This window comes from Anopheles funestus, chromosome X (genome assembly GCF_943734845.2).
Source record: "Anopheles funestus chromosome X, idAnoFuneDA-416_04, whole genome shotgun sequence".
Classification (NCBI taxonomy): domain Eukaryota; kingdom Metazoa; phylum Arthropoda; class Insecta; order Diptera; family Culicidae; genus Anopheles; species Anopheles funestus.
This window is the reverse complement of record NC_064597.1, coordinates 11,793,788-11,818,725: the sequence shown is the minus strand read 5'-3', so window position 1 is coordinate 11,818,725 and position 24,938 is coordinate 11,793,788. Positions and strand designations below refer to the sequence as shown.

Here is a 24,938-nt window from a genome sequence, read left to right as displayed (position 1 = left end):
ATGTGGTCGAAAACCCTGGTGATGGTGGTGTTCGCGCACTATTTTACGGGTGTGAAAGCTACTGTCAAGGGGGTTCTGTTTTTTTTTGCTGCTTGATTGTGGGAGCATCCGGGGTAAACTACCGGGCGTCTCCATCACTGGGCGCCTCCATCACCAGGCGTCTCCATTCCGTTTGACCACCCGCTGGTGTACCGGGGGGAGGGGGGGGGGGGCGGAGGTGCAGTAAAACAAAGCGCGTGTTGTAAATGTGAGCAAGAGAGAATTAAATAGTAACAAAAAAAGCGCACACACACACTACACACACGAGAACAAAGCACACAATGTGTTAAGGGTTGACGGGGGGAGGGAGAGGGGGGGGGGAGGGAAATGTGTGGTAACGCTCCGAGCAGCTGCAATGAATAAAATGTTAGAAAGGTATAAATAATATCTTCCGTGGATAGGTGTTGCTGCTGATGTTGCTTCAATGAAAGCCCCCCCGGGGGAGAATGGGAGGAAAGCAGAAGGGACAGTGGGGTTGAGGTTCGCAAAAAAAAGGGGTTGAACGATGTGGTGCCCTTGTGATAGAAACGTACCGTGTGTTGTCGTTCTTCAATCCGTTCAGGTTGGATTGCGGTTAGTTGTTTCGCGGTACAATCACTCCTCAAGGATGCATCGCATGAAGGGATGAGTCGGGGGACAGGGGAGGGGAAGGGGAGGGTTTGAGGGTTAGCTGTGGGGAGTACTTTTGATTGCTGCACGGATGACTTTGCTTCAATTGCACACGTTTCCTTTTTGAATGTGTGTGAAAGAAGCATCTTTTCCCTCTCTCTCTCATCCCGCACTTCCTCCTCCCCTCCCCGCGCACACCATCCTTTGCTTTGGTTATTTTGTTTTGCTGAGTTTTTGTACCATATTCTTCACCACTATCGCGATAGGTGGATGGGTGGTTTGGTTTTTTTCTACCTGCGCGTGCCCGTGATGTTTTATCTGTAGGAACGGTTCGTAGTAAAAAAAGGGGAGGTAAAGAATTAAAAAAAGAAAAAGAAAAAAAAAATATCGAAGACAAGAAAGTGCATCCCACCCGGTGCGTTTGTTTTTAACACAGCCGCTGCATGCTTGCAAGTATATCAGAAATGTAATAATAAAAAAAGAAAGAAAATATTTATTGCGACCCAGCTTGTGTGCAGAGGAGAGCAAATGATTTCTATTATGAATTTTATTTCTGCCATTTGGCATCGGTTCAGATTTTTGCAGCACCGGACACATACTACCAACGTTCAAGGCTGCTTACGTGAGAGCGGTGTGAGGCAATGTGTGAGGATTGCTACCCGAAATACCCCCTGCTTTCGGATGTTCGTTTCCATTAGATGTTTTTGGGGAGGGAGAGAGAAAAGAAAAAAAAAAGAAAAAAGAACTCTGCTAACGTGTTTTTTGCTTTGAATACACCTAAAATCCACACACAGTCCATCGTCGTCCAGAGGGAGTCACACACACACACACACACACACACACGTACATAAACAGTAAGGCCAGACCACATTGAGACAGCCAGGGCGGCACCTTTCTTCGTTGGGGCGTGATCGAATCACGATCAGTATTACGATAGAATCGTTCCAAGCAGGGTGCAAAACATATTTCCCCTCCCGATATAGATCCATTTTGTTTTTGGGCCTGTTTTTTTGTTTGTTTGCTTGTTGTTGAATTGTGTCTGAAGCAGTGTGGCAGAGCCTGATAACAGCAAATAAGAGAAGAAGAAAAAACAGAACAAACCAAAACTCTGCTGCCGATCGACCACGGTTTGTGCAACTTCCGACAACAGGCGATCCGAGTTACCCTGTTGTGAATAGTGATTGGCGGATCATCTACCGAAGCAGTTCCGGCGAAACCTTAAACTTACCTGGTACTACCATTTTCTGGAGCGTGATTGTGATTGCCTTTTTTTTTGCTAGTCGTTTGTTTGTGTGAAGATGTTGGGTTTTTTTGTTGGGAGTTGGTGAATAGTTTTAAGACAGTTGTGGGACCTTAGAAAAGGGTTATAGTAGACGGTAGGTAGAATGGAATAAAAACACACTGATAGGACACGCTACTTGGAGTTAAGGTGACTTCACTCGAGTGTGGATATGGTTGCGTCTTCGTTGGGAGGGAAGACAAGAATGTGACAGATGTGGATGCATCTTTGTTGGTGAGTTCCTTGCAAAACCAACGAAAAGCGCAGTGACATTGAACATGGGAACATACGAGATATTCGGAAGAACGTGTCCCGCTTACATCTGCTATCAACCACATCAGCTTCTGGGGAGATTGTGCCGAGTCCCCAGTCGTCGAAATGGTGGAAGTTGTGGAAATAGAACTGTTGGACAATATGGTGGAGATCTTGCATCTTGAAGATCTTGGACGAGCACGTACCGCCATCAATCTATCAATCCAATCTGAAATATCGAACCACATCTCACCTTGACCGCCTCTTGCACCCAGCATCTTTCCCCAACTTCCCAACACCTTTCACTTTCATCCCGAATAGCCGAACGCCCCCCAAAAGATCGCAGTGCGTTGGAATGTCGGACCAAAAACCGGACCCAAAACCCGTACAAAACCCCTGGACAAAGCGTCCAAAAATAGTTTCTCGATGTTTGATTGCGGTAAAGGAAGGAAGACACTTCCTCCAACCCTACCGAAAAAACCTGGTCCTACCTATGGCAACCGTAATGCCAGTGGCCAAATTCGATACGGACTGGGCATGCGCAAAACATGTCCAACTGCACACACCGCCAGTCACCTGTTTGCGCTATTTTGCATCGTTAGCTTTAGCCTTTTTGCCTGATGCGGATTGCCAGCTTGGCTCACGCGTAGCCAGCAGAGGGTAGTCTAAACGCGACATAAAAAAAACCTGTTGATTTTGTTGTTTTACCAAGAAATGAATGTTTATCTTTATAAAGAATAGGGAAGGGGGAAAAAACAAAGCAACCTAACACGGCTACAGTTTCTGCTTTACTAATTTGAAATCGAGGACCTGCATTGGGTAGACATATCTAATTAGATGTCAATATAATGAGCTCTGTTTTGCAGTGCTCGCCTGCTCATTGTGAAGCGGGAGCGAGTGTAGCATTCATTCTGCTGTACCTGATACCGGATGCTAATTAAGAGGCTAGAGGGTGTTTTGTTTTTATTTTCACTGCTTTCTGTCACGACGAACGTCTGGAAATGTGCTGTCCATATTTCTTGCAGCGTAGCGTAGCGACCGCTCTACACGGTGATGTGTATTTGATTTATTTCGCACACATACACATAAATCGTTGATCCAAACCCTTACCAGAATTTATCTGTTTTTTTTCTTCTTAATTTGGAACCATGATGTCATCACCCGCTACCACAACTCCTAATTACCCCGTGAAAGGGGAAACCGGAGCCCCTTCTACGCCTCCCTCTGTCCCCGTTGCTTACAGGCATCCCGAGACAACCGGGCAATTCATTGGCTGTAATGGTTCTCCTAACCCTGAGCGCGCTAACGCGAAGGTGAAAACAGAAGATGGAAGAGTTGAAGAAAATCCATTCTCGTATGTGTGTTGCCTGCTCCTTGCCTACCTGCCTATCCATGCTGTTCCAACGTGCAGTAACGCGCGCTGTCCAACTGCAACCGTGGTAGCGCACGCGGATATAAATATCTTCTTCACCACAAGCGCACTATTCCACGGCCTGTTTTTTTTTATAATAAAAGATTGCAAGGGGTGGGATGCGGGGATGGGGGGGGGGGGGAGTGGACCGCTCCGTCAACAGTTTGGAGAGTGAACGTGTTGCTGACGGACACGAAAATCCCCTCCCCCCCCCCCCCCCCCCCCCCCTTCCATGTTTGCCAGTAACCTTGGATCGCCGAAACCTGAGCGGATCCTGGTCACGGCACCAGAGGAAAATTGTTTCAATGCAAAACAGAAGGGATGCGGGGAAGGGGGGAGAGGTAGTGGTGTTGGGGTGGTGGAGAGTTTGGGTTGGAATGTGAGTGGGTGGTGGTATACGGGTGTGTGTGTGTGTGTGCATGCTGTGGTCAGTTTCGGGCCCTGGCCGTACGATGGTGAGCGACCGGGTTCGCTAGTTGGCAGTGAACGCTCCGGCGATAACGATCGTATCCTTCGACAGAACGGCTTAAGCTTTTGCTGAAGTAGGTTTTACTAAAGGTGATTTTGCGCGTGGATAGTAGATAGTCTCTAGCCTACCATCACTACCCGGCAAAAAAGGTAGTCACAATCAATCATACGTGCCCCACCAAGCACCGAAATTCCAAGCGGAAACAAAACCAAGCGACGTTCCAGCAGTTTAGTTTTAACTAGCAAAAAAAGAAATTCTTCATAGTGATTAAAACGATTAAGCGATTCAGTGGTGCGTTTCTTTGTTTTGCTCGGTGTGCAACCATTTATTGTGTAATGTGTGTGTAAATTTTTTTTTTTGGTTTCGTTGGTCGTGATTTATCTATGATTTTGAGTTTTGATGGTGATGAACATACAAGCTTTATGGGACGAAAAAAAAATATTTTCCAACACTTCCAATCTGTACTAGAATGCTGATACAGTGCCAAACGTTGCCCTACTTTTATTCACAACCTCACCAGTGTGAGGCAGGTTTGGATCAGTCTCTACCTCCCCATTACTCCTCTACCCCTCTTCCCATCGCCCCCCCCCCAAAAAAAGAAAAGCATTCGAATAGGTCGAACGTACGTAAATGTTTAAATCCATTCTTCATCGCAATGCTGCGCATGGATCACGATCTCCACATTCTCGATTGGAGATGGGATGTTTTATTTTTAGCTTCACAATTTAGTCCGGAGTGCCGGAGTTTGCTTACACGCTACCTCCACTGCGTAGGTGTCGGCTTCTCTTCACTCTTCCTTTCACTCACCCCCCGCGTGTCTCAAAGCCCATCCTTGAGTAGATGGAATTTTCAAAATTGAATCTAGCGTTTGGTATCGCAGAAGGTGGGTGAATCTCCGTTCCGTTTCTACTGTCTACTTTCTGTAGGGTAGGAAGGAAAAAGAAGGAGCTTTCGCATCCAAATGCCAAACATATCTTTCGGTCGGTAGAAGCGATTGCAGCAAGCACATTTTACTCAACCTAAAACTGTCATGTGTGTGAAACATGATGAAGTACGTTGCTCAAACCACAGTGCTAGCGAGAGTGGTTTGAGGGCCACTTGTTGGTCACCCATTTGCCCGTCGAGGGCACAAATGAAACGGGCATTCCCTGGTTTAGCAAAACAATCATTTATGAAGCGCTATCCACTTGGCCCCGAGGGCGCCCTTTTTTGCGTAGAACCCTTGCGGGTTATAATTGATAAAAAAATCGTGTATTACAAAAAGGGCGGTTTAAGGCGAACAATCGGAGTACTTGATGTTTGTTCACACCTTGGGCCGCACTGCTGGTGTTTTGTATCTAGTGGTTTGGTGGTTTTATGCTGTAATGAACCTAAAACACACATACACCGAATGTGCGCTGTACTCATTACGAAGTTCTGCATCCCGTGTTGCCTTCATTCTGGCATGAGATGAAACGACTCGACATGGCTTCAATCATGGACGTGTCAATTGCAGTGCTGATGCTTTTTAAACACCACTGCTAGAACCACCCTACTGTGTGTGTGTGGGTATGAGATTCTGCTCACGTTTCTAGCAAAGGTTTTTCCACCCTACACACACACACACACAGACCCAGCATCAAGCATTGAGCAATGAGAAGGTAAACCGTCTTGACGAAGGAGCACCAAAAAAAAAAAAGATGGCTACTGCTCGTATGCCATTATCGTGCAATTCGGTACCACGTGCAATCGTACGTTCACTGGCAAAGCCAACGGCCAACCGAGCCAACAAAAAAAAAGGTGGGTGGAGGAAAAATAATTTAATGGAGCCCCACTTCAATGATTTGCCAAGTGGTTGGAGAGCACCAGAAAGGGGGTTGGGGGATATTTTTTTGGTATGTTACGAAATGGTGCACATTTGAACGTGCTGTAAAACGCATGGTCCAGCAAAAGGAAGAAGAGGAAGAGGAAAAAAACATCATTCGGACGTAACAGTTGTGCGAATTTTTGCAGTGTAAAATATCGTATGCATCGTGCAGCACTGGAAGTAATCAATTACACATCAAAACCATCTCTTGGAACGTGCTATCCCTTCCTCTCTCCCTCTCTCTCTCTCTCTTTTCCTTTCTTTTCATTTTTTTTCTCAACCCAACCCGGGCAACAATCTATTTTCTTCGTATGAAGTGTGTGTGTGTGTGTGTGTGTGCCCACACTAGAGCCACGGTACGTGGTGAACGCTGATATTGTAATGCTCGATTGCATACATTCAGGCGCTAGTGTAATAGGACGCTCGGTATGAGAGAGAGTCAGTCAATATGACGTTACACTGTATATTGTGCATATTTTCTCATAGCTACAGGAAGCAGATAGAGATGTGAAGTGATTGAGCTTTTTTGTGCTGTTTTAATCAAAAATAAGGAAGTAATAATAAATACACTTCCTGCTCGATAAATGGAAGAACAAGGTTCAAGCTTGTCAGCAACGGGCCTGTTTTGCTTTTGTCTGCACATTGATTGATTGATGGTTCGCCTGCCTCCGATCAAGCGTGTACGTTACAGCATCGTTACAGATTGATTTGATTTTGGTTTTCACCTTTTAAAGCTGCTCATTACTACGACCGAACCAAGGTTTATTAAACAAATCAAAATGCGCTCTCGAGCGGACACCGTTCGGTGCTTTCCGATGTGATCACGACGTTCGCCTGTTTCTTCCCAACCGACGACGACAATCAACGTAGATTCGTTGATCAAATACTTGCCACTGACAACGCAAATCACGTATCATTCGTACGCCCCCCGCCCCCCCGGCCAAAGCATAGCGCCGTGTCTGGAGCTTAGAGTGGGTTTGTTACAGCAATTAAAACACCGCCACTCAGCAACTAGTTGCTCGAAACGAACCATCGGTCGTCGCGATGTATCGACACTCGGTCCAACAAGTGTTGGATTGGTGAAATTAAATTGTTTTCATCACCAGGCTCTGTTTACCGACCGACCGTCTGAAACTGTCTGTTTGCCCGAAGTGAGGTTCGGTAAACATTTCATTATATTCATACTTTGTCGCTGAAGTGTGCAAAACAAAACCACTTCCTCCGTGCTAGGATTTTGGGGGCGGTGATCTGTAGATGTGATAAATTTTCGTATGTAAATTCCGCACGCCGACACTTTGATAGACTACGCTTACAGGCACTTACAACACACCATGCAATCGTGTGCTGATTTAACGGTTTTATATTGTTTTCCCCCCCTTTGCTCTCCCCATTCCTTTACAGCGAACGAAACACTCGACTAGAACAAATTTCAAAATGTTCAAGAACCATCTTGCTATGATTGGCATGAATGAGACGCCAAACAAAAAGGCCAAGTTTTGGCAGTCATACATCAGATCCTTGAAGGGTAAGTTGTGGGAATTTTAGGGGGGGTTGATTATATTTTTTAATTTAATTTTTTGCAAAATTAATTCCACTTTTCAAAAATGCACTACAAAATTGAATGAAATAGAAAAAAATTGCAAATTATTAAAATTAATTAAAATTAAAATTATAATTGAAGTGTAAAATCGATATTTATGTTTCAACTTGAATCTTTTTTTTATTGATTTTTTTTTCTTCAGATTAATTTTTCTTATTTTATATTATTTTACTTCTAACTATTTAACTTTCAGTAGAAATAAAAAAAATACAATTCATTTAAAAATAAATTTTTAATAATTCTTTTAATAAATTTAAAACAACTCATTCGCATCAAAAATATATTTCACCAGCATAGATGAACGCCTACATCTATGCAATCGAATAACGGTTGGTGCTTTTTGGTTGACCGAAACTACTAATAATTACGAAATTTAAAAAAAAAAACAACCACACATGTATGTTGTGTCCTAAAATGAACGTTCCCGTTGACAGGATCCGATGATATTCGTGCACACGACACTCCGGCCTACCGGCGACCGATCCTGCTGTTCGACGAACCGGACACTGCTGTCGGTCGCATCAACTCGCCCGGCTACCACTACTTGCCGGTACATCGGGAAACCTACGGTTACTCGCCCCGGCCAATCTACGACCATCACTACACGCGTTCGCAGAGAGCACGTAAGTCAAACAGTGGGTGCCATTCCCGACCCCGTAACGGTAACGGGGAGTAATAGGAGGGAGGAAGGAGAAAAAAAAACAGCACGTTTTCTAGTTTTCGTTTCCGATTAATATGCAAATCGTGGAAATAGCGTGCAAGAAGGATAGCGTAGCTAATTACTGCTCTACTAAATATTTATATTTGCTTCCGAAGCAAACGAACCGTAACCGCTTCTGCGTAAAATGAAGTCATTTTATACACCTTTGTTCTGGTTAATTGTTGAGAATGAAATTGTGTGGTTTTTTTTTAGAATCATTTGAAGCGCTTGTATGAAGCAGCACTTTCACAAGAGTTCAACCGAATATTCAAATATATCGTTTTATTTTCAACTTGTTGCTATGACACTCGCTAGCCGGTGTAACAGCATAAGCTTCAAAGTGCTCTACGCCTGATGGTGTGCTATATTTTGGTACGTTTTTAGTCCTGCTAATGTAATTTTTTACAGCACTTGACACAAGGTAAAGGGACCTAAAAATAAAGCAATTGCATAGCTGTCAGGCGCAGCTAATGCAATAAGCCACCGAGGTGGAAGTACGTCGTGTGCCATAATAGCGTTTTTGTAAATAAAGCTGATTAAATTACATTTGCTGAACAGTATAAATTAGGTTTGATTTATCGAGCTGCATTTTGGTACCGCGGTGTAACTACGCGATACTGAGCGCACTGATTGTTTAAGGGTTCCGTTTGCATGTTGCTGTTTTCTCAATAATCGTGTTAAATTCTTACACAAAACGTGAAAATTAATAACGTCGTTAATAAACGATCGGAAAATCGACCCCTTTTCCCGGGTTTTGGCGAAAAACCATTCTGAAATACCCAGCGCAAACATGCTTAGGGCAAATAAATTTTCGCGTAATGATATGATTTAAATGGCGCCTTTTTTTGTTTTTTTTTCGTTGCAGCAAGCGTAAACAGACTGGCCGATGCCGAGAAAGCCTGGGCTGATCATTTGGAGCGGATGCGGGATATTGACCGCAGGTAAGTTATGGTGGAACTGGTGAAAATGAAATACGAACTGTGCATATATGCGATGGTTTCACATATATACCCGGGAGGGTAAAATTCAAACTCGCTTCCTGGAAGGGAATTATGGTATGCTGCAGCCACACGTTTGCTAAAGGCGAATAATTATAGTTTGCTGTGCGAATTGCATACCTTTAGGGGTGTATGCAAAACGGCCTGATTGAATGTCATTTTAATACTTGTGCTGTAATATTATTCTTGCTAGTTTATTTTGTTTTGATGAACTATTAAACGTTATTACTTAGGTATGGGATATACAGAGATAGAAACTTTTGGGGGAAATTCTTCTAAAAGTTAATACAGATCCCGGCATACGCTGATAGACATAGACATCATAGTTTTACCGCTTTTCTATGTAACGAAACCGTACCAAAAGGTCCAGAAGGCGACAGAAAACCTCGCAGAAAACGCACAGAAAAAGTTAATTATTGTTACATTTCCCATTAATACAAGCAGCGCGAGAAAAGCTAGACAAAAGCAAACGAAAGAATGATTTACTTCTGGTAGTTTCCCAATTTCACACATTCTCAAATCACCATCGTACCATTTTGTAGTAAATAATTGACTAAAAAAAAAAATAAAATGGTTCCCTCGCCGTAAGACACAATTGGCAAGTGGGGGATAATTTAATTCAATACAACCGACCGCCATAATGCAAGCTCATGATACTCTATACGTCAGCCACTTGAACGGCAGAAATCGTAATCGGCGGAAGAGTGTGTGAGAGAGAGGGAACCTTAACGACAGTCAAGAAAATTTCAAAAACCACCACACCGGTCCCCCTTTTGCTGTGGAAAGTTTGCCTTTCGCGCTGTTTGGCGGTGGTGGTGATTTGGAACAATTTCATCATACCCTGCGCGGGAATAGTTTTACGCGTGCGAAGCATGGAAATGAAATAAAAATAAAACCAGTTGAAGCCGCCTTTCACGGCGAGCTTAAAGTGTAAATTGTACCGACATGAAGTTTGTGTATCCCCTTTTGGCTTGGGAGCATATCTTTCTTTTTTTTTCCCCCGAAAAAATCCGTCGAAGAATTTTGAATATAGCAAATATTCAGTGTCGTCAGTGTCAGTGCCATTCCACCCCCCCTAGGGACTGTCAAGAATCGGCTCGGGGAAAGGATATTGCATGTGCTGTGAGCCACGGTAAACGATTAGCATTAGATCACTGTGGGATTGGTTTGCTATAAAAATTGGTCATAAAAATTGTCTCATGAAGGTAGTTGAATTAATTCGTTTATTACTTTCCTCATAAAGTAGGATAATTAACTATAAAAAAAATTTATTTAAATATTTATATTTTAATTATTTTATTTTGCTTGTAATATTTATGACCACTGTGTTTAGCTGGTATCCTTTCCGTGCGGTATTATCACGAACAACCGGAACAGACGAAAGTGACGAGAAAAGCTCATTTCTACGAAAATCAGCCTTAATGTCGCGTCCACGCGTCCACGTGGACTTGTTTGAGAGGAAAAGTTTTAAATGAATGCTGGCAAATAGAACGTGCCCGACTAGCGGCAACGTTCTGTCACAATGCTAGTGGGCGCATTATCTGCTTTAGGTTATCTAAACCAAAAAAATATGGAAGCTGCACGCCTTAGTAGCTTTGACTGGGGTTTTATGGGGCGAGTAAATTAAAAACCAAACACCCAAACACACGTGGTATGTGGGGTTCGATTACATTGCGCTCTGATCCCGGGGGTAGAGAAAAACAAAAGATGAGACAAGAAGGATCGTAAACGCAGCTAGTCTTAGTGAGCTTTGAAACGAAAACCAAAAAAAAAAATAGAGAAAAACCATTTAATAACGAATAGAGCGGCTTAACTATTTTATATCTGTTTTTTATTGCTCTTGGTGGCGTCTAATACTTTTTCCCTGTTTTTTTCTTTCTTTTCATCTCCTCCCTCCTTAGATACCCATCGCGCTACGGCCTGTACCTCAAGGACAAACCAAGCCAGGTAGTATTTCCGCAGGAGATGGAGTACGAACCGGAGACGAAGCCGCTCTACTCGACGCTGCACTAAGCGGGGGAAATGGCGTTTGGTGCTAAAAGCTTACTGAACCCTCTCCCTTACACACTGTTTCCATCCTTACAAATGTTTTCCCGTATTTTTTCCACCCCTCTCCCCCCCCCCCCCTCGGCCTCCAATCCACACGGTCACCCACAAGTCCTATGAAAGTAGCCCGATAGTCCGGTTTTTTGTTTTGTTTTTGTTTTTTCCTCTCTCAGTGTGGTAAGCTTTAACAGACGCAACACACTAAAAAGGCGATTAACAAGGCGAACCAAGATGTGTATGTAAAGCAGACCGGCAGCTGAAGTAACGAATGACGCAGCGTTACCGGTCGGTTAAGCGCGATCATACCTTGGCCACTTGGTGGGGTATGAGAGACAGCTAGCTAGAGAGAGAGAGAGTCGAAGTTGTAAGCAAAAACCTCAACAAAACAAAACATGAAAAAAAAGAACAAAATGAGATGGAAAAAGTTTACTCCTTTTAAAAGGTACCGACTTGTTTCTCACACAAAAAACAAACACAAAGAAAAAAAGAAGAACCACACATACACACAAAAAACACACACACAAGAGAGAATCTATTAAAATCTCAATCATGCGTAATCACTAACAATCTTGATAAAAAGGACGAACGATATTGTGTATTATTTTCTGTTGGATTTTCTTTTTGTGTTCTACTGTTTTAATGCATAAACGATTTCTAAAACTCCCATCTAAAAACCAAAACCAACAAAAAAAAAAACAAACCAAAAAAAAATGAATAAAAACATGAAATATATGAATAAAGCGTAAATAATAAAAGCGTAAGAAGCAAACGCAGATGGAAGCAGGAGAGAAAATCGAGAGAAAAAAAAAAAACAGTATCAGAATTGAAAGGTATTATTTGTTGACAGGCGTAGATGGAAGGTGAAAGGTGAAACAAGTAGATCAGACAACTTCCCGCAAACACATACAAAAATCGCTATCTTACCGATACCGATACCTTCAACAACGGAAAGTAACCAATTTTCAAGATGGCCCCCTTTGAAGGGAAGAAGGGGAGCGGGGTGAGGTGAGTGTTTTTGGAGGGGAAACACGAAAGGGGAGCACCAACGCATCAACGTATAAACAGGATACAGGATACATCACACATAACAGTAGCTAGCGATGGAAGCGATATTACTTAGCGGTGAATAGCACGTGGATGTAGTTACTATTTCGAATATTAGCGACTTTTTTCTTAATTCTACGTAATACCCAATACATCCCCCTAATCACATCCTCCCTCCCCCAAGCCCCTCTTCCTCTACCCCACCCCAAAACTCCTCATCTACTCCTCGCATCAAGCATAATGATGAGATTGTATCGTCCCATTTCGGTCCCATTCTCTGCCGCATGCCCTCTCCATATTAGCCACCGCACCACACCTTGTGCCTAAGCCCCGGGAAACTGGCCCTCGGTGTGGCGCCCTCTCGTGGTGAAAGTAGCAGAAGGAAGAAACTAAAAAAAAATACTATTTTACGCGGCTGGAAAGCGAAAAAGCGTATGGGATCAATTTGGCACGATATTAATATGCGTGTGAGTGTGTGTATGTGTAAGCTTATATTAGCAAACATATACTAAACGAAACCGTGAATAAAGAAGAAAAAAAGAAACAATATTACCAGCCATTAAAGAAAAAAAAGATATATAAAGAAAAAGAGAGAGAGAGAAGGGAAGGATGGGAGAAAGGGGGTAAAAGAATTGTTACAACAAAAAAAATATGGATGCTACGGCTATGTGGCGTTGCCTCTCGTAAGACGCGTTTATAATAACAATTGTGAGAAAAAAAATAAAACAGAATTATTACTTCAAATAAAACTGGATCTGACACTGAGCCAAACCAAAAAAAAAACAAACAAAAGAAAAGTGTTTACTTTACGACGTGAACCATTTTGCCGGGGAAAAGAATTCGCTTCGAAACCATTATTTATCATTGTCCGGTACTGTGTATTAATCCCTTTTCCACGCAGCTCAATATTAACCAGTAATTAATTAACGTTTGAATCAATACTTTAGAAACCTCGGGCGCTTAAGGCTGGTTCAATTATTACGTAACGCAAAAAAGTTCCAGAGTAGCTCCATTTTGATCCTCGAGGTTTTTGGTACAGAATTGTATTTTCTCAATCTTGAGAAGGTTTGCGATCTCCGAAAAAAGTTTATCTTCCACCAAAACATCTTTTCTTCGTTCCTTTAACCAATTTTCATAATGAAGCAAGGGCATGCTCTTAATGAAGGATCTTCTCTCGGTGAGAAGGTCTTCATATCTACTTTCAGCTGCGGTTAGACTAGGCTTCTGTTTGACACTCTAATATTTTTTTAAACAAGATAAAATCTTTTAAATGCTAAATAAGCAATATAATACGGACACAATTTCGATGTCCTCGCTCCGATTTGGTAGTTAAGCCTTAGGAGAGCAGTAGACTGGTTCTTTTCGTAACAATTCTTAGACAGAACAAACACGAAGCGAGTTTTACGCGGTGCGACTAAAACGCGGCTAGTTTATACCAGCTTTAGCCCAGTTCAGCTGTCAAATTTGACGCGCCTGCGGTTTCACAGAGTTGCTGAAAGGGCTTAAAAATACAACAAACTACAACAAACTGTTTATATGTTTCTTTAGCTGTTGACACTGCCTACGCGGTTAGGTCCATACATGAGGCGCGTTTTACTCGCCTGTTTGACAGACGTTATACCAGATTTGACAGGCGCGTTTTACTCGCACACTTACACTTACTTCGTTTACTTACAAATTAAGTTGTGTGCGAAAGAAGAGTTTGCATTTTCCATTAATTTGCTATAAGTTAATAATTTTAGAGCAAAACACAAAATTGAAACCCCCCCCTCACCCCTTCCCAAATCGTTAAATAACGCTCTTCCCTGTATCAGCGTTACGCTATAGTTGAATGATCCCTTGAAGGTTTGATCAGGTCATCATGCTCTTTGCATCATGCCTGCGCGCTTGGTGGTTTGCAAAATTGAATTAAAACGCTGGTGCGATGGACTCATTAAATGGAATCGCACAAAAGCAAAACGTGGAACTGGAAAACGGTTGTCAAGCTGGTGTTCGTTCCGACGGATTCGTGCGGATTAACGGAATGTCCCTATACCATCTGATCCGTACCACGTAACGGTGGATTGGCTGCGGTGACGTTTTTTTTATTCATTTCTGTTATCCGTTTAAGTGTTTTTTTTGTTTGCTTTTTTTCAAGATAACAATGAACTTTATGAGTGGGTAAGATTGGAGGATGGAAGGAAACGGAATTTTTACCAATGATCTTGTAAGCGCCGTAACGCAATCGGAAAAGTGTGGAAACCGTATGGAACAAAAGGGATGAACTGAAGAAGAAGCAACATAAAACACATCGTCCAACTGCTATTGCGAGGTCCGTCCTACAGAGCACCTGTGCAAAAAAACCTGTAAATTATTCCAACCCATCGCATCCACCCTTCGTGGACGCCAATCAGATGTTCGTTGGGGTGTGAAATTTGACCGAGCGGGAAGAAGGGGGGAGAGAAGGGAAGTTTTTTTTCTTCCACCTGTCTCCATGGATACTCGGATTTTCGTTCACAATTCTGCTTTATTGAGCAGAACAACCAGACAGTTAGCATTCTTCCAGCTCACGATGGGATAAGAAAAGGCGAAGGATAACGCTTCGTTCCTTTGTGTGTGTGTGTGTATATAGCGCGATTATTTAATCACATAATGATTGCGGTACCCACTACAAGCAGAAGCATTCTGTGTGAATGGTTTGGAAAGGAAATTGATTACATCGCTGCTCGGTAATCCTTTCACCAAGACGAATGCAGCCTGACCAATGATGGTCGAAGTCCTGGACGCTTTGCTTTGTTGCATTGGTACCATTTGCCACAGGTGCTTCAAAGATGGGGGCGGAGCGATGGTTTCGAATGAACTCATTCAGTCTCAGTCTCTTTTCTTGGCTATTTCTTGTGCAGATGCGCTGGTGCGTAAAAACTTAACCATTCGTTTGCTGAATAAGAGGGAAGAATAAAACACACAAAACAGTGCAAAAAATATATTCTTTCACGCAACGATGAAAGTTGAAATGAAAAATCATTCCAAGAAAGTGGTCCTATCTAGCAAATGCGCTGAGTGCCACTTCACGATGGCTTTTCAAGAGGGCACAAAAATGGAAGGCCTTACAAGACAACAAGCTAAATAAGATCCCGAAAGCTTACCCGCTTACCTTACCGGTTGAATGGTTCCCTTTCCTTGCCTTCCGAATAGTCTCGCCGGTCGGTCAAATTTTGTCCCAAATCCGCGCCCATAGTGCAGATGGAAGGAACATTATTCCAGTGTGCGTTCTTCCGATTTCAAAGCTTCGCAAAACCGAACCTAATTCAATACTTGAGCTGGGAAAAGGAAATGCAACAAATTTGACAAAAGACAGCCAAAGAAAAAAAACTCCTCCTCCTGCTGGAACAGAGCGACAAAGCAACAACAAAAAAATCCCCAAAAAATTCCACCTCACCTCAGCAGCGTTTAGCTGTGGCGTAACTTCAGTGGTTTTAGCATTGTTTCTTTCTTTTTTTTCTTCTTTCGATTTTTGGAACAAATTTACGATCACGACGAGCGGCGGCGGTGAAATCGGTGGCACCTTTTCACTTTGAAACTTTTATGAGTTTTGTCCTTCCTTCCGCTTTTCCTCCCTTTTCACCCTCACCGAACCACCCTCCAAAAACCACTGTTTAGAGTAGAGGCAAACTTTCGTTTGCTCGTGAAAAAAGTTTTCTACCATGGGCAGATGGTGAGCACGTTGATGATTTTGGAATGGGTGTGAGTTGGTTTTTTTTGGAGATTTGGTGTGTGTGTGTGTGTGTGTGTGTGTGTGTGTGTGTGTGTGTGGTTTGGTGTTTTTGGATCGTTTCAACAACACAACCCCGTCACCGTCTGTCGCTGGTGCGAAACTTTTGCGGTTGCTATGACACCGACACGTAATGAAAGCCTAGAGGTGTTGGAAGGGAACAACAGCAAAATCTAAAAACTTTTTTTCCGGCGTGCGGTGTACACAGGTCACATCTTCGTCTACCCCGATTGCTCCGACATTCTGGCTGTTTCCGGATGGTATACAGGTATCCTACCCCTTGAGAGGGGGCGGCATTAATGATGGTAGTGGATACGGTAACGGGTAGGCATTTTCCAATTAGTCGAACGGTGAGTGCCACTTGCCGCAAAATTGCGTCCAATGCGACACCAAAAAAAAGAAGCATAAATTCGATTGTTTAAAATTATCGCCCTTTCCTACGAAGAAACTTGCTTTTGGTGCTGTTTTTGGTGGTGTCTGTAATTTTGTTGTTCTTTTTGTTTCGAAAATTGAGATCATTTCTTATTAGACTCTTAGCAGTATTAGTGACAGCTTTTCGATGTTACGGCCTATCCAGCATACAAAGTAGTGATGGGTTCTCGGAATCGCATCCACGGCTCCGAACCGCTTCCGAGCATAGCAACTCCGGTTCCGATTTCGGCTAGGTTAAAACCACGATTCCGCCTGGAACCGTCCGGAGCCGTCCGGAGCCGTCGGAGCTGTCAAAGCCATCTGGAGCCGTCGGAGCCGTCGGAGCTGTCAAAGCCATCTGGAGCCGTCGGAGCCGTCCGCAGCCGTCGGAGCCGTCCGGAGCCGTCCGGAGCCGTCTGGAGCCGTCCGGAGCCGTCTGGAGCAGTCGGAGGTGTCGGAGCCGTCCGGAGTCGTCTGGAGCCGTCCGGAGCCGTCTGGAGCCGTCGGAGCCATCCGGAGCCGTCGGAGCCATCCGGAGCCGCCGGAGCCGTCCGGAGCCGTCGGAAACGTCTGGAGCCGTCCGGAGCCGTTTGGAGCCGTCGGAGCCGTCCGGAGCCGCCGGAAACGTCCGGAACCGTCGGAACCGTCGAAGCCGCTAGTTGAAATAAGCAAATGTTTCATTTCAACTCGTTATTTTTACCAGATTATATAAAATTTGCTGATAGTGCAATAATCTAGGTTATATCATTGTCAACTAGCGGTTCCGACGGCTCCGGACGGCTCCGGCGGCTCCGACGACTCCGGACGGCTCCGGACTGCTCCGACTGCCGACTCGAGGCTCCGGACGTCTCCGGACGGCTCCGGACGTCTCCGGACGGCTCCGACGGCTCCGGACGGTTCCGGACGGTTCCGAATTCGGAGTATTGCACCTACCTTCCGGAGCCACTTCCAAAATGTATGGAGTCATTCGGAAGCGAATCCGTTTTTTTGTCGAATTTACCCATCACTAATACAATGCATATCGGGAAGTCATTAGCAAAAAAAACCTACGGTTAATGAGAATGTAAATCTGAAACCGTAACAACACCAAACCGTATCATTTCGATCAAGCGTGTTAAAAAACTCCATCCACAAACAAACAACTCTACACTACCGTTTGCGAAATGTTTCCTGAAGAAAAACATGCTGGCAAGAGGAAGGGAAAATAACAACTAGCAGTGGAAAACTTGCAACTATACGCTCCTAACCTGTTGGACGTTGGGAAAGTCCTTACGATTGCCAGCAAAAAGGATGTTACGTTATATTTCTTCCCTTTCCCCGTTTGGTCGGGAGGTTTTGTTCGGTTTTCGGTAGCACTCAATTGAAATTACCGCCGTACCACCGAATGCGGGCATCATCAGGCACAAATACACACACAAAAGCAAGCGTAAAAGCATCATCAAAGTAACTGGTAACAACAGCCATATTTCCCGTCCCCAGGAGCAAAAGTACGTGAACCTGTTTGTCCTGCTTTCGGTGTGTGTTATTGAGACAACATCTGTTGCACAGTTCCGTACACACACACAAAAAAAAACACAAACAAACAAGCGCTCATAATAACGAAGCTGCTCTACCATTTGACCGAGTACGAGCTAGAAGCTTGCTGTTGGAGTTCGAACACGGTCTAACCAGACCAGAATTCGTTTATTTGTTCCCCCCTTATAACGATGGAAGCAAAGCAGACCAAAAGTTGAAGAAAACAACATTCCCACCCCCCATCCCTTGTATGTGTATAGAGTGAAAGCGAAAGAAGAACAAAAAAATCAATCATACGCTTTTCGCCGAAGCCGAACATCCTTGCATTCCGCTGAAAGGCATTGCATACATGCCGGGCGCAATCGATCTCCGAGCAAAGTGGGCCATAATTCTGTCCGGCTGGTACTTTCCCCCCTCTCACCCCTTTTTCCCCTTCACCCCTTTTTCCAACGACACCGTAAGCTCGCGTTGGTGAAAGGTTTTCCTGTTCCGGTAGTGTGCGGGAAAAAAGCGAACGAATTCGCCGTATTTTCAACAGGCAACAGGATATATCCATGAATATTAATGAGCGTGTACCGGCCTGGTTGACCCGGGGGTCGGGTGGGGGGGGGGGGGGGAAGGAATCCCGTAATATGGTTTTTTTCTTCTGTTATTGTATTGCTGTTGTCTGTTTTGTGCGTGCTGTCCTTTTGGTTTTCAGCCGGCCTGTCGTTTAAGCGACAGATCTACGACTCTCTACACCAGACGTGTCAAAACAGACAGGCTCGCAACGATGTGTTCCTATGTGTAATGTTAACGGTAAAAAGCTTTCGTCAGGTTGGAAATATTTTTTTGAAGAAAGTGATTCTATACTTTGCTTTAACTCTACGTTCATTAAATCTTGTATAATGCATCTTAAAAAAACGAAGAAATGCCTGATGCTGGTTGACAGGCGCTTGACTACTAAGGATTTGCAAAATCCAATTCTACCAGATTAGTAACTTCCTCGCACGGGAATAGATCTTCAATTATATTCCAATAATACCGTCAAATATTGTCTATGAAAACAGTAGGATAGCTATGTAGATTAATTTCCACCAAGGTGGTTTGAGTTTGACACCTCTGTATCTTTATCCTATTTCTATATCAAACATGTCAAACAGACACCCCATAGGTCTTTGAATCCGGCCGGCGAAGGAAGAACGAGAACATCGATTATTATCTGACTTGAGAGATGTTTACCTTAAAAAATTAAGAAATAATTTGTAAAAGTCGTATGTGTACTATTTTGCACTTCAATAACATGCTCTTGAATCCCTCTTGAAGTCCAAACAACTGTTCAATTTTATCTCCTTAAGACTTCTCCCTCCCCTTCTGACTTATTTTGGCCCGCAAGCTATTTTTTGTTTGCAAACCGGGCCCGCAAGCCAAAATGAGTTTGACATCACTGAGCTATATCTTCCAATCCCCTACCCCTGAAAGGTAGACACTTCACATGACATCGCCAGCCGAAAGGTACAGATCGTTGGGAGAAAGCTACGCAACTATACAAAACGGAGGGGAAATTACTTGTAATGATTATTGCACCTGTAACCTTTTCCGCTTTCATATTTTAAGTGTTTTCGATGAAATACGCTTGATCGGTCTCAAGCAAATGTGTGTGTGTGTTGCTTGGCACATCCGATACTATGCACCATCGAGCTTGTTAAATTTCTCGTTAACAATACTCTGGTGGAAAGTTTTATATTACTGTTTACATCACCGAGTACCGGACGACCGTAACGAACGTTTCGTCATCGAAACGCATCAAATGCACAGTCACTTGGTTGTATACCTTATCTATCAATCTCGATGCTTGCGATGCTGCGTGCGACAGGCTTGATAGCTTTTGCCGTAATGCAGCTCGCACACGGATTATACGCATGAACGCAGTTGGTAATTTTGCTATCTTTCCTTCACTTTACATCACTCACAACGGGGTTTGCTGTACTTGCTTCTCTTTTTTTGTTGTTGTATGCCATTTGCTTGTTCAAGTATTTGCCAATTAATTCTAGTACGGTCTGGCAGCCGGAAACAAAAGTATGCCAACACTCGCTAACTGCCATTTCGTTCGAACTTGCGCTAGAAAGTTTTGTCGCCTACCGTTCAAATGAACATGCACAACTTTACGATCCATCTTTAGTCGTCGCTTTTTTATAGCCCCCAGTCCCTTCTACAGCCCTGAGCTCATTTGTTTCGATGAGCAAAGAAATAATGTTCGGAGATTCGAACAGCATTGCGCACGGCATAACTATCGGGCGTTAACGGTAGTGATAAAATAGAAACGAGCATTGTACCTCGGAAAGGGTTTTGCCCGTTTCGTTTTGCTCTGCATCGCACCACGCGCTTGGATAGTGAAACACAACTAAGATGAGGAATAATTATCTGTGAACCAGGGTTTTGTGGGGAATGTGTTTTTTTTTTATTTCCTTTCCATTGTAAGTGGGTCTGGTTTTGGTGTGCTCTATTTGCATTAAGTTTTCCACCACGCTTACCCATTCCGGGAACAGAATTCCGGGCTGGCAGAAAAGGGAAAAGGACTTTACGACAAAGAAGAACAAAAAAAAAAGCGACAAACATTTTATTGCACAAAGATCTCTTCTAAAAGTTGCGACTGTGATCAAATTATCGCAATTACCTTTTTCCCGTTCAGGGCGCATTAATGGAAATGTTGCCGTTTAGGAGCTACACGTAAGCAATACCGTCTCCCCCTCCCACGCGATAGGCATGATAGGTAGTGGAGAACCCGATAAAAAGGGCTCTTCATTTTAATAACGGAACGGCCCCCTGCAGAACTGTGTGGGGCCAAAAGAACCAAAACCAGGAGGGGAGAGAGAAAAAAAATGCACATTAAACTTCACTTTCTCGTTGTTGCGAAAAGGGACAAGTTTGTCAAGTCGTTGTCAAGTCGTCGATTTTACCTTCGAGTGGGCTTATTTCTTCATCGCACGGATCGTGTACGCCGAACTGCGTCAACTGCCGTTACGTCCGGGGGGCGCCTGAAAGGTAGGCAAACGGTACTACATACCAACGCAAGTCGCACGCTTACGGGGGGATTTTGTCCTTTCTGTTTTTTTTTTGTTTTTGCTCGGGAAAACCCCCAGCAAAACCCAAACCAATGATCATTTTCTCCGGACCAGTAGGGTCGTAATTTGCATTTACGTTTACCAACGGCTGAGAAAAATTATCCACGATGGCGATGATTTTCTATGCGACGCTTCACGGTGTGCCCCGAAGGTGCCGTTCTCCGGCCGTGCCAGAACTCGACCACGCACGCACGCATTCGTCTGTATTATTGGGAGCTAATTTGCTCTTCGCTCAGCCATCCTAAATGGTGGCATTTGTTTTCTTCTTCACGACATAAAATAAAACAAAACGTTCCTAAACGTTGGTTCTAGTAGGAGAAAGGAGAAGAAGAACCAAAAATGAAGGGAAAAAACGATGCCAAACAACATGGCTACTTAGGATGACGATCTCCTTACAAACGTATCATTGTAGCGTGGGTTTGTTTGGGAAGGTAGAGCAGTAGAAGAAAGAGACGGAGAGAGAGTGAGAGAGAGAGAGGGAAAGGCAAGGAATTCATTAAAACCGTTCTTTATGCGGCAAGCCCCGGGAAACATTGGCGCTTGTTTCGAGCGTGAGGGGGGGAGGGGGGGATTTTTTCGGCCTAATTTTTGCTTTCAATTCCTCCATTATGTTTTCTCCCTTTTCCCTCCATTATGGAGGCTTCCCCATTTCGCTTTCGCCACTTACCGCTTCATCTTTTACCGCTGTCTTTTGCTGATGGCCGCCGGACCATCAAACAAAAATTAGCAAATTAACATTTACACTCGACCGGGTCAGCAATAAGTTTCGCTTCGTTTGTGTGTATACGTGTGTGTGTGTATATGTGTAAGTGTGGTTGTGTTGTCTGAAAGAAAGATTTCATTCCACCGTTCGGAAACGAACGTACACTCAATGTTTTTTCGGGGTATAACATTTCCGTTCATCCTTGCTCATATTTTGCAGGAGGTATTATTTTGCCCAATCCTCTGGTTTCTGGGTTTTCCCTAAAAGCAGTGGTAAAGCTCCTAGCTCAAAAGGGGTCAAAGTTGAACCATAGGGCTTAGATGCACACACACACACACCCGTAGCCCCGTAACAACTGCTCGATTGGCTTCCCCATTTTGCACCAAATTTCGTGCGAAAACGATAAAAAGGTGCGAAAAATCCAATCTATCTGTCTTCCTTGCCCATTGCGCAAGCCTTTCAAGTGCCGTTTGAATTGCTTTCCACCTGTACGAGCCGCCGATGGTATGAATTTGTGTGTTTTGAAAGCAAAAAAAAAAGAACATCCTAAAAATCCACCAAAAAGCTGCGGTATAGCATAACTTTCAGGCGCGTTCGAACTTTTCTCCCAGCAGCTAACGAGTGACCATACCACCGGTATAAACCGGTTACGTGTTAAATTATCTTAACGACATCTCGAACCGTCGGATCCTACATTCCCGTTCAAATCTGTTTTTTCCCATGTCGCATTCCCCATGTCGTTTTTTTTTCGAGCACCGATTCGAGCAGTAAACGGTACCCCGCCCCCGGGGGTGATAAACAAACGTACCGAAACCTTCTTAAACCCTTTCTTTATTTCTGGTGTTTTTGTTCCAAACAGTGTCGCTGGTGGCAATCCATAATGCAAGACCTCGGAAGCGACAGTCTAACCGACCGTCATTTCCCCCTATACCGCTTCCACCTGCTATCTGTAACCTTACAGCTTACATATTTCTTGTTGCTCGAAGTCGTTGCTCACCAGCTTCTGGTTTTTTTTTGGGAGGGGAGGATGGGGAAGTTTCGATTTCTGTTTCGTTTCCTTGCCGTTAGAGCTTTCACTTCATTTACTCTAGCAAAGCAGCCGACCTTTGCCGTTTTTCCGATTTAACCTGTCATCTACTTCCGTGTCTGCCCCAAGAAAAGATTCCCGATAAGCAATGGCCACCGTAAGGAGAACCCGAAAGTGTGTGCGTGGTTTTTTTTGTTCGTTGTTTGTTTGTTACTTTTATTATTACTTTCGCATTTCGGTTTCTGGTGGTGCTGTTTCGGTTCCAACGGTTTTTATCAGGCTCAGCTTCCCAGCGGAAGTAATTTGGACGGCAATAAAGCATAAATTTCACGCACCACCGCAACCGAATATGGCCTTACCCCGGGGAGGTTTCGTAATCGTTTCAGGATGTAGATGAAAGAACAACAGTGAGTAAAATGAGATTGTGTGGTATTTTTTTTTCGTTGGCAACATGTGTCATGAAATATTTAAATATATTTCTGGTATCCTTGTAATTACAGTAACAATAAAATTTACTCATCTGTTTATTTGTTAAAGATCATTTTGTTTTTTTTTTTGTTGTTTTCCATCATATTGTTGTTTTTTCCGTTTTGCTATACATATATTATCGCACTTCTTAGTCTTGAATCACTCGTTTCCATTATCCATTAAACATACCTACACGTAAAGATCACACCGATTGGGAAAGTGATGCGCCTAAATATAGATTCCTAACGCTACAATCATCGCTTAGAGAGACACTCACCAATCGCTCAGTTCACTCACTCATGTAATCTGGGGAGGGGGAGGGGGGGGAGGGTCTGTGTGCCTCGGAATGGGGCACGAAAGAACCTAATCAACAAATGCCTCGGATCGGTTGCCCGATCGACATCCGGCCTGGTCTCGAACTAGATGCGATTGTAATCTCTAACTTCTCGCAATGCCAAACAAACAGATAAGCGAATCGGAGACGGGGGGAAGGTTTTCTTTTTATTCCTAACCTAACGAATACTAAATCCTGCTAGCATAGCAGATGGTAAGGGAAGATATCAAAAAAGGAGCACATTTTGCAATCGATTCCCTTTTTTCCCCCTCTATATATATATTTTTTTTCGACCCATTTGTGATTGAGTCCGTCCTAAAGATTTGGTTTTTTGGGTGATTTGAAGGAAGCCGCCTAAATGTAGGCAACATTAATTCATCTTCTCAAATCTCGTTATCCAGCACAGTAACACCGATTCGTGAACTGTGTGTGTTTTTGTGTTTTTTTTTGTAACTGGCTAGTTTGCCTTTACAAATCTGGGCCGTGCCAAGCATTCGTTATGGCACGGTGAACAAAAAAGTTAGAAAACAAACAATAAAGTAAATGGAAACGAAAGAACAGTTTGTGACATTTTCATAACGCATAACGTTTACGCCCGCCGGTGAAAAAGTCCATGGTACATGGTACGCAAACGTTGTTTGGATTGGTCTGTCTGTCTGTGGTGTGGTAATTCCAACCCGTTTTGTAAGACTTGCTGCCGGCCATAAAGGGGGTTTGTTTCCGTGCCGCACAGTCAGACGCGCACAGTTTGCATACTTGTAGGCGGTTGTGGGTCTTTTCACAGACTTTCATTATTACTTCCATAAAGTGCTCGTGCTGCTAGCTGCCACACAGAAGCGAAAAGGATTTTCAAACTCCACATGAGATTATCGGGGATTTTGTCGGTTTCGTCCCCATTACTCCCATTCCGGCAGTTTCATCAACCCCTTCCCATTCGCAGTAGCACGAAAGCTCGATGGTTGCATACGTTCCAGGCGAAGGTAAAACTTTTTTTTCTACCCAAATGTATTACAAATGCATACATGGCGGCGATAGAAGAGCTTAGCAAATCTTTCCTTCACACATAACCACACACCGAAAAACACAGACACAAATGCACACATGGTCAAACGATCCAATCAAGATTATTAGATCCAAAACCACCGGAAATGGAAAGAGGGCAGAGAGCAGGCAGCAAAGGTTACGGAGTCATCTATGAAAGTATTTATCAATTTTCCGACTAACCGGTACCATTCTCGGAATGGATTCCCTGGCTGGGGAACAAACAAGAAATGTTAGGGAGATGAAGCTGAATAACTGAAGAACGAGCCATCGTTCTACCTTGCCGAACAT

At 43.7% G+C, this 24,938-nt stretch overlaps 1 protein-coding gene across 5 annotated transcripts; it reads left to right on the top strand.

Moving 5' to 3' along the window:
• Positions 1 to 1,557: 1,557 nt before the first annotated feature.
• LOC125774617 (uncharacterized) lies at positions 1,558 to 13,042 on the top strand. 5 transcript variants are annotated; one of them, XM_049444710.1, is made up of 5 exons: positions 1,558 to 1,879; positions 7,307 to 7,430; positions 7,940 to 8,128; positions 9,071 to 9,146; positions 11,105 to 13,042. In XM_049444710.1, exons 2-5 carry the CDS (start codon positions 7,340 to 7,342, stop codon positions 11,214 to 11,216), a joined length of 468 nt encoding a protein of 155 aa, XP_049300667.1. In that variant the 5' UTR covers positions 1,558 to 1,879; positions 7,307 to 7,339; the 3' UTR covers positions 11,217 to 13,042. The 5 variants fall into 5 exon arrangements, with proteins under 5 accessions (XP_049300667.1, XP_049300695.1, XP_049300677.1 ...); XM_049444738.1 differs by lacking the exon at positions 1,558 to 1,879 and adding an exon at positions 4,029 to 4,132; XM_049444720.1 differs by lacking the exon at positions 1,558 to 1,879 and adding an exon at positions 4,041 to 4,148.
• The last annotated feature ends 11,896 nt before the right edge of the window (positions 13,043 to 24,938 follow it).